The sequence below is a fragment of the Clupea harengus genome, chromosome 26 (genome assembly GCF_900700415.2).
Source record: "Clupea harengus chromosome 26, Ch_v2.0.2, whole genome shotgun sequence".
Classification (NCBI taxonomy): Eukaryota; Metazoa; Chordata; class Actinopteri; order Clupeiformes; family Clupeidae; genus Clupea; species Clupea harengus.
Genome location: NC_045177.1, coordinates 4,538,756 through 4,549,031, shown reverse-complemented (window position 1 = coordinate 4,549,031; position 10,276 = coordinate 4,538,756). Strand labels below are relative to the sequence as shown.

The following is a 10,276-nucleotide window of genomic DNA, read 5'->3' as shown; positions in this document are numbered from 1 at the left end:
AGCATGAGGAACTGATAAAGAGATAGATAGAGACGGGGGAGGGGAAGGTGTTAATCCTAGTGGGGGTGGGGGTCACCTTTGCTTTTCCCCTCTGAACTTGTCTCCCATCCCTCCCTTGACTTTCCAACTGGTCAAGGGTCTTTCAACTTGCTTCCTGTCATATCCTCCCAATCGTCCATACAGCCCTTTGCCCCTGTTTGCAGCCTGTTGAAAACTCCCCCCCCCCCCCCCCCCCTTTGCTCGAACAAGGGGGAGTGAGTGTGAGTGAGGGAGAGAGAGAGGGAGAGAGGGACAGGGAGGGAGTGAGTGTGAGTGAGGGAGAGAGAGAGGGAGAGAGAGGGAGAGAGGGACAGGGAGGGAGAGAGAGGGAGAGAGGGACAGGGAGGGAACCAAGTGGGGGGACAAATGCCATTGCTGCTGTCCATCACATAGGCCAGGAGCTGCCTCTGAGTTTAGCCTGTGAGCGCGTGGCCTTTACGGGGGAGGCTTAACAGACTGACTGAGAGAGAGAGAGAGAGAGATAGAGAGAGCACAGACGAGAGAAGAGAAGGACAAACTTCAAAGATTTTTATTTCCTCTCCAGCTGGGTTTAGTGTAGTAGGGAGACTGACCAGCTGCATTTCTTTTTCGTATTCAGACATTTTTTTTCTGTTTTTTGAGGAGAGGGCTGGCTTGTGGAGCGGTCTGCCGTAGTGGTGGAACAGACTCTTCTGCTGTAACGCAGTAGAGTTGGGATAACAAGGGGCTTTTGAAACCCCATATGGAGAAAATGAGGAACGGACAGAATAACATGTCAGGAAAAGGCCACGCAGGATTCCCAGGAGCAAAGGGCGCCGTCGACCGCTTCCAGAGGTAAGGCAAACGCTTCTTTGGAATTCTCAGAAAACTTCAGGAATTTTACTCACATGCCATGACTGTGCTACGCAATATATATGCGAGAAATGAATTAACTCCTGGTGGATATAGGCAGACGTGCATGCACAGTATATCATGCTTAAACAGCAGGTCGCAATGCGAGGGGGGATTTGTGAACATATTTGAAGCAGCATCGCTTTGGATGAGCTAGCTTATTCCGTTAAAAAAAAAATGAACATTCCGAAAAATCCAGAGAGGCGAAAAAAGATGAATGGATTTTCACAGTAGTCGTAGTGTTTCTGCCAGAAATGGATTTCACCGAGGCCCCAACTGACAGTGCGGGATAGAAGTTGTCCACATAATTCTGACCGTGTCCTGGCTCGCAGATTCATAAGCCTGTCTTAATAGGTTTGGGCAGACTTGTGCCACACAGTGCAGATATTTGGTCTTTCACCAGTGTCGCTTGTGTATGTATTTTTTCCCGGATGTCCCTACTTAGTGAAGACTTCAGATTAAGCTACTAATAGTTTTTCCAGCATGGGAAATCATTTCACCTCACACCCTTTTAGTAAACATCTTGACAAAACATCTCTAGATAGATTCTGGCTTTTCTAAGGTATGTCCTACACAATAGTTCCTGAATAAATAGGTACAAGATGATTACACCTTGACAGATTATGTGTTATTTTACATATTTAAATCACACCACACAAATGTTCATGTTTTTCCAATACCATGTTTTATATTTTATTCATATATATATACACATAGTCTACAAAAAATTGATAAAATGACATGTCAAAATGATCAAAGGTGTTGGATATGGGTATATATAATGTTAAAAATCAGAAAGAATAAATGTATAATCTACATTTATAGTATTGAAAGCATTGCTTTTTAGTATTGCTTTGAATGCCTTCTATTTACTGGCATTTCAGACTAAATATTAGAAGGTCTGAAACACTAGTGTGTCATTTACTAATTAAATTAATTAAATTACCTGAATTATTCTGCTTGATAAATATTCTAAAGTACTGTCAATCATAAAACAAAATACAGCGTAAAACCAAATTACAACACAAATAGCCTTCTGCAATATCTAGGGTTGAGAAACATGGTGAGAAAACTCCTGTGTTTTTAAACATCAGCTATATTAAAAATTCAGTGCTACTGTTTGTTGGCAGACAAAGATGTGTTAAAGTTTGGGTTTAATAATAAATATTAGCTGTTGTGTTTATGGCTCAGTTCTTTCCTTCTCAAATATACTCACTTTCACTGATATTAACTACACTTAACTTAACTATGATTGCCATTCTGAGGAAGAGAACCCGTTCGAAGTGAACAGAAATGAACACATTCGGCACTTACCATGTGTGTGTATCAGGTTGTAATTGCTCTGTCTAAAGAGACAGTTCCAGTATTTTGTCATGTCAATGTTATATCATGTCATAGCAGGACGTATAGTTGCTTTTCTGCTTGTATGGTCAATTGTATGTGAAAAGAGTAAACCTTTGCCTGGTGTTTGTGCTGAGAGAGTTTTCATGGTTGAACTGGCAATTTGTTACCGTGGTCGAACAGTGAAAGGTAAGAGGGCGTCCTTTTATGGACCTGCTTTCCTGAGCTTCTATTTGAAAACTTAAAACAACTTAAGCGTTTAAGCGTTAAGACTTAAGCGTTTGCCCCAGATGTTACCAAGTTAAGCGTTTGCCCCAGATGTTACCACATAACTCTCTGATTTTCAGTCAAGAGACTTGACTTCTTGGTTCTGGTAGTTTGTAAAACTGCAGCAAATTCATTTTTGAGATTTATTGTTGAGATTTACAGTGTGTGGCATTCTTGTAGGCAATGCAAGTCAGGCTTTTTGCACGTTAATCTCAACTGGTTTCTGTTTTTCCTAGATTTCAAAAGGCATTGAAATTTATTTTGGAAACTTATCACAAAGGATAATGTCAGGGAATAGTGTCAATGAATGCTTGATAATTTAAAAATATTTGGCAGCTCGGAAGATGTGGCTTTACAAGAAGTTACACTTTTTTTTTATTTTTACTAATGTATCTGCAAAAACATATGTTCATGCTTAGAAATGATTGCGTCAGCGTTGCTGACATTTTGTATTTGACACTCCTGGGCCAATACAGAGTGTAATTATCATTTACATCATGTCCGCAAAACATCAGACATGAGTTTGTACCTCAGAAACGTTATTGTTCACTGAAACAAAGTTTAGAGTTGGTTTGGAGGATATGTAGGACTGAATGTCTACACTGTTATAGCAACAGAATTTTGATGTAACCTCCTGACAACCAACCCATAGACTTGTGTCCTCTGTAGTTGACATTAGTGTTTCATGCATACCCTCTTACTCTTTTGAGCTACAGTATTCTGTACATTTTTCTTGGTTCCCAGGAGGATATATAAAATGTTTTTTTTTTTTTTCATTCGTTTGATTTAGCTCTTCAGTCTCATGTGTGTGTACACATACACACAGAAAAGTGGCTTGCATGGGAATCATATCTGAAATACTGAATGCTATTAGCAATTTCACTGAATCAAAACTCAATGAATCAAAAGCAATTTCAACCACAATGTAACTAAGCTGAGGTGCTGCAAGTGCAGGTTCTGCATGACGAGTTGCTGAGAAACCTGTCCTTGGTCCGTCATTGGGCACTCGGACTTCATTGTTGCGTGACTGATTTGTTTTTAACAGCCTGGAGGTCACAGGAATTAGCAGAGTATTGTAGGGATATTTTAAGGGTTCGTTTTCTTCAGGTCATTTTTCCTCTCTCTCTCTCTCTCACACACACACACACACACACACACTACATCTTTCTCCACGACTCTCTTTTTTCTCTCTTTAACATCTCTCACTTGCCCTTTCCAGCTGCTCTCTCTATATCACCCTGGCAGTTTGTCACAAAAGGAGAAGTTCCTTCTGACCCTTATGGGGTGGAGCTGTGTGTGTGTGTGTGTGTGTGTGTGTGTGTGTGTGTGTGTGTGTGTGTGTGTGTGTGTGTGTGTGTGTGTGTGTGTGTGTGTGTGAGAGAGAAGTTCCTTCTGACCCTTATGGGGTGGAGTTGTATGTGTGTGTGTGTGTGTGTGTGTGTGTGTGTGTGTGTGAGAGAGAGAAGTTCCTTCCTCCTTACTGATTGGGGTGTGGTGTGTGTGTGTGTGTGTGTGTGTGTGTGTGGGGGGAGGGGTGTTAGGTGTTCAGGCACCGTCCTGGGCCAGCAGATTTAAGCCTCTGCTCTCCTACCTCTCCCACCCTATCACTTCGTCAGGCCACGCTCACGGTGCCGCTCCAGTCTACAGCCGGCGGAGACGCGTCTTTGACCCGACCCGTACGGCAAAATGCTGCAGCGAAGGTAAATGTGGCACTCCGAGAGTTAGTTGTGCTTTGCTGAGTTTACAGGCGCTTCTCGTTGGTGTCGTTTAGATACCAGGTCACACTGCGGGGCAATAAGAGTACCCAAGCACATTATCGTTAGATAGATAGATAGATAGATGGAAACTTTATTAATGCCGTTAAGGCTTTTATAAACACTACATACGAGTGTTGGATCCTGTTGCAGTGAGCTTTAAACCATTCAGGGGTGACCTTGGAGCGTTTTCTTTTTTTTTTCCCATGGTGTGTTTTCCCTGTGTGAGTGGCCTCTCCTTTTAAATGGCTTGTGAGGAATGCCCATATTGGCATTACGCTGTGGGGGTTTGGAAATTTGAAATGACTTTCGTGTCATGGTTATAGAATATATATCCAATGTCCACTGGATTTATATTAATATTAAGTAATTAAGTAAATGTATTAAATACACATTATGTCCAAATTGGGCATACATTGGATTTAATATTATTTAATATATTTTACATTCGGTGGCAGTCATTATGTGGCTACCATCATAACTATAAGACAGTCTTGCCATTTAATTGTATTGAAGGAGACAGACAAATGGGTTGATTCAAAGGACACCCTGTAATGGTGTGAAACTTCCAAAGATCTGATCCACTTTTTATTTGGTAAATCTCTGGTAAGTCTGCAGATTTTTTGATAGCTCTGTAATAATAACGCATCTGACTTTAACATGTTTGCGTTTTTTTCTCAGTGTTCCAGGTTCATCGTCTCTATTCTAATCGTGTTGATTTTGCCAATAGTCAAGGGGAAGATCCCAGCAGCAGCAGCAGGTCCCAGCTCACATTAAGTCTCCTTACAGCAAACCAACTAAACTAAAGTAACTGATCCTTTTATGTACTTCCCATGAAAGAACATTTGACCAACCCTAAGATGACTTACCATAAGTACACCTCCCAATGGCAAGTACAAATATACATTGTATTTATCAATTAATCAATTACTGAGTACATAAATTGAGCCGAGCTTAATTCTGATGCTTCGATGTTGTGGTCCTTTTGGCCCTTTGAGTATAAGCTTTCAACAGGAGAGGTGGAACACCATATAACACCACCTGACCGTGTGTGTGTGTGTGTGTGTGTGTGTGTGTGTTTGTTCAGGCCTGTGTGTGTCTTGTCGCAATGTAAAGTCCTTGACGGCGTGAAAATGGGCACGCAGAGAGGGCCCTTTCACCAAGATTGATTTGTGGTGAGCTGTTGTCCAACAGCCTGTCTGTGCATAAATCAGCATGGTCGAACACATTTAACTGAGCTGGGGGGGAGAGGTTGGGGGAGGGGGGGGGGGGGGGGGGGGGGGGGGGGGCGTCTTGCGTACCTTGTTTGGTTGTTGTCCCAAGAGTTGCTCTCTTGTTTACATTCATGCTGTGGTAAACTACTTCACAGGAGAATGGTGAGCATTACAAAAGCAACATAATAAAAATACGAACCAAGAAAATGAACTACTGTCAGAAGCACACCAACAACATATGCCTGACACATAACCAAAGCTAAAAGTACCTACAGCTCTGGCGTATCACCGCTGTCCTATTTGCAGTGTTACTGATTCAACCCCCCCCCCCTGATACAGACAGACATATTTGCCAAAAGATGTGCATGGGCTGTGATGAGGATAGGGCATCAAGCATGTACTCATTGCTATGATGACACGTTGAAGCAACTGGGCTAGTCTTTGTGTTACATGACTGGCAGGTCTGTGGCTTTTAAGCACAGAACTCAGCATGGAACCGTTCTCACAGAGGCTAGGGTTCTATGCGTAATGGCATTCTGAGAGGCAATATCACTCTCGCGCAGTATAACTTAAAGTCGCTTGACTGAGTTTACAAGCTTATTTGGGTTTCTGTGTTAAGTCGTGTCAAATGAATCTGTTATTCTATCTACAGTCCTCAGTCCTTTCAAATTGAATTATTCTGTTGTCCGTTGGTTGTTGTTGCTAATGTAAGTTTACGGATCAACTGTTGTTTTTTTGCTCAATGACGTTGATTCTTGAGGTTGTGGCGCTGGGACACAAATTTAATATTTTCTTGATATTGAAAAACAGGTGTTTCTCATGTTCTCCCATAAAGACTAATTGTTGGCACAGTACTGTACAGTATCTTCTCAGTCTACAGCTGAATTCACAGGGGTATAGTTTTTACTGTCTAGGTTAATTCCATAACCCCCCAGGAACCCCAGAACAGAACCCCAGGTTTTATTCTTCTCCTGCGTTAATCCTTACGGAATGTTTTGGCACGGGCACTAAAGGGTTAACCTAGAGAAGTATATGGAACTAATCATATGGGTTACGACCAATAGAACACGGGCGCCATGCAAAGTCAGGTAGATGTGGAGGATTGGCCTGGATTTGCCTGGAAACAGTATTGATAGTCTCAAAGTTCAAAGGTATCTAAATATCCGATTTTTTGCCCTACTGCGTCATACATTGCCAGCACTTTGCTCAGACTCGACCTCTGCAAAGCTGTTGTCTTACATGTCATTAAATCATGATGAAAGAGGTGTAAAGTTGTGGCGCTTTGCTGGTCGTGAAACAAATATGCAACCGTGTCTGGCATGAGCTTTAATTTATTTTTCATTTTTCATCTTCATACCTTTTTATCTTTTATCTTAGCACTCACTTTATACCAGACAGGTCAACTTTCCGTCTCTGGACGTTAAAAGCACAGACACCTGAAACCTGAAAGTTGGAAGCTTTTAGCTAGGCCGGGTCTCGATTACTTTACACTTGCCCTCTCTTGAGATATTTTTATGGCGATGCTGCGCCTTATTGCATGTATGCTGTAATATCAGATGGATATTGGTTAGGATGAGAGCTGCATATAGCAGACACGTTCATCAACCTTGCACTGAAATATACATGGACAAGCTGGCACAGTGTAAATGTCTCTGAGTAAACAGTCTCTAAAATTAAAGGAGCCATTAATTGTCCCTCTGTGCAGACCTGGCAGGAAGGCTGCTACATATTGGCTACACTGGCTTCATATAAATGTATTTTAGCCTTTTATTTGGCTATTAAATGGACAAGGAACACAGAGGGCGGTATTTAAGACATTCGGGATGGCCCTTTCCATTTGTCAGCCTTACATCTCCTGACTGGCAGCTTATCATGCTGTGTCCTGTCACTGTGTTATTCATGAATGCGTATCTGTGTGTGTGTGTGTGTGTGTGTGTGTGTGTGTGAATGTTTGTCTGTCTGTATGAATGTGTGTGTGTGTGTGTGTGTGTGTGTGTGTGTGTGTGTGTGTGTGTGTGTGTGTCAGACAGAGAGAACTCTTGAGTGGAAGAAATCACTCTTTTCAAATGGGGTATCGCTCAACACAATGCTTACACACCATGTGGTGATTAATCTCAATGTCACAACATTCCTCTGCACTCATATACCGCGTGCGCCACAATCAAGTCTGATTTATCGAGAAGAGATGCATACAGTCAGGTACCAAACAAACCAAACAGGCAGTATCAGGTTATCAAAACCGCTCTGGTTATTTTAAACCGCACAAAGCACAAAGGTCGGCTATAAGCTACTCTGTGGCAGTAATTGACACATGTCCGTATTGCCGTCTACGAACACAGTCAGTCCCCCATTCTATGCTTCAATGCGAGGAATGTTCTGAATGCGTATTGTGCATGGCAGCGCTGCGGCCTGGGAAATCTCCCACGGCCTCGGGCCCTGATGCGGGTTAAACCCTCAGGGTCTAAAAGCTTTCGGGTGGCGTTCGTGCCACCCGTCTCTCCCTTCGCGCGAACAGCTGAACTTGGGGAGCGTTTGAGACACGTGTGGTCACCCTAAAGGCATCCATCACGCTTTCATCTGTATGGGGACTTGAGGGGGGTGGCTGCAGTAGAGCGGGGTGAGATGGAGGCGGTGGTGGGTGGAACAGAATACAGGAAATCAAATTGAAACCAACACAGAGATGGTCCCCAAGGCAGCTCGCTAATGTGACCCACTAATGCTCCAACCAGTTGCACGTTTCGGGGGGGGGGGGTCGTGTGTGTTTGCGTGAAGGCCCACTGCTGCGGGGGGTGGCAGAATGCCCATTTACATTCTCAAGATCGTACGAGATCGAAGAGCGCTCAGTGGAGGAGAGGAGAGATTAGGTTCATGACACTGGAGAGTCAAAGGCTAGTGACACTGGGTAACGTTTTTGGCAACAGTGCTAGGGAACAAAAGGGCAACTAATGTAAGTGATGTAGGTGACAATTAAGCATTCGGACACTGTGGCGAAAATAGACGCCCAGTGTATCATAAGTGGCATTAGTTAACCACACGTTTACGCATATGCTTTGTCTCCTGTGAATTGGTCTGCCACCACCACACCGTGACTGCTTATAGCTGAGAGTGTGTGAAAGAGGAAATATGGCTTCTCAGCAATAATGACTATGTATTAGAGTACAGTGACAATCCCACTGTTAATCTGGTTTTCTAGCGCGAGGACACGCACACACCCGAAACAGATGGACGTCAGGAAGTCGTAAAAAAAATGGAGTTCCAAAAAAAAGTCAGTTTTGCAATGGACTGATGGACTACATCTGTTCCATGCCATGCCATAGAATAATAACGTGGATAAAAGAGACCAGACAACAGCAAAAAAACCTTCAGGAAATTAAACCTTCAAATTCCGTACAGTGCGTTAAGGCTATCATCTGGCAGGCCCTTGTAAAGCACAGGAGCCCTGCTATCTATAGCTCCTCACAACCGGCCTGGGCTGATTTGACTCTGTTGTGGGGTAAGACGCTGCTTCATGGATGGAGATATTAAGACCGAGCGAGGATACTAAACATGGTGTGATAATCTAATCTAATTAGGATTATATGAAACCCCTACAATCTATGTGGTGTGGGGGTAATGGGCGATCCTGGAGGATTATGTCAGAGAATAGTTGTTGTTATGCTTGCCATTCAAATTAAGAAACTGCATGTCTGGATAAGCCGACATTCGAGTCGACCCTTCATTGCGTTTCAAAGGACGCTGAGGTTAAGACTTGTCTATTAAAGGTCCAGCTTGTCTCACAAGCTCCTATGTGTCTGATGTGCTAAGTCCTGGTGTTTTGACAAGTGGCCGTAGCCTTCCCACAGAGAGCTGTGGAATGCGCCCGGCCCAAGCGGTACTGAACGAAGGCATTACTCCATGTGTTTATGCCTAGAGGGACTTCCTGGGTCAAAGGTGAAACGTGGGCAGCTCTAGCAAATCAGGCACAAGGGAGAAACTATGAGAGTATGAAAGAGGCGCCTTGCCGTGCAGTTATTCATGGTGCATTTCAGTGTGTCGCATTTAGTGATATCTGGGATGGGAAGAGATAAATCATTACTCGCTTCTGTGTGGTGGTAGTGGCACACATGTGGAGAACACAGTGGCAGCATGGGACCACTGAGTCAAAGGATCTTTGACCTGCGGACAACAGCCTTTCGCATCCTACAAGATTAAGACATAAAACACTGTGTACACAGCGCAGGGTGGTAACCAAATATGTCTTCAGCTCATAACTTATTATGACTAATATATTGTGTTACTCTAAGGGGGGTTGGACACATCCTGTTTTTAATGACAAAACATGAACTTAACACAGAAAAAGCAAACAGCTGTTCTAATGTCAGTAAAACATTGTTTAAAAAAAAAAACTGTTGAAAAGTCATGTAATCGGCAAAGCTATCCATCGAAAATATTTTGATGATGAGATGGAACAAATGCATCCGCTATGCAGATACAGAAGTGGTGTAAAGAAAACATGAGGTATTTTCAAAACCAGGAGTTAATGGCATGGGTCACACCTTGGCTCATAAATGTTGACGCGTGTTCATTTAGCGTTGGACCGAGCCGATCTTTGGTGGTGACAAACCATCATACTTGCAACGAGGAGCACCTGGTCAGGCCGGGACGTGTAAAGCGATAGCAGAATATCCCTTTCAGCCGGTCGTGATATCATGAAATCACGAGGCGGCCGGAGCGCCTGGCGTTCTTCCAGCCCGCATCAGAAAACGAGTGAAAGCAGAGAGAGGATCATCTGAGAGAGCCTCCGTTCCCATC

General features: G+C 43.3%; 1 protein-coding gene across 1 annotated transcript in view; it reads left to right on the top strand.

Moving 5' to 3' along the window:
- The first annotated feature begins 377 nt into the window (after positions 1-377).
- Positions 378-10,276, top strand: part of rbm20 (RNA binding motif protein 20) — a 44,090-nt gene continuing 34,191 nt past the window's right edge. Inside the window, exon 1 of the mRNA XM_031563860.2 lies at positions 378-852. Coding sequence (XP_031419720.1) covers positions 761-852 — 92 coding nt within the window. The 5' untranslated portion in view covers positions 378-760. The remainder of the gene's footprint in view (positions 853-10,276) is intronic.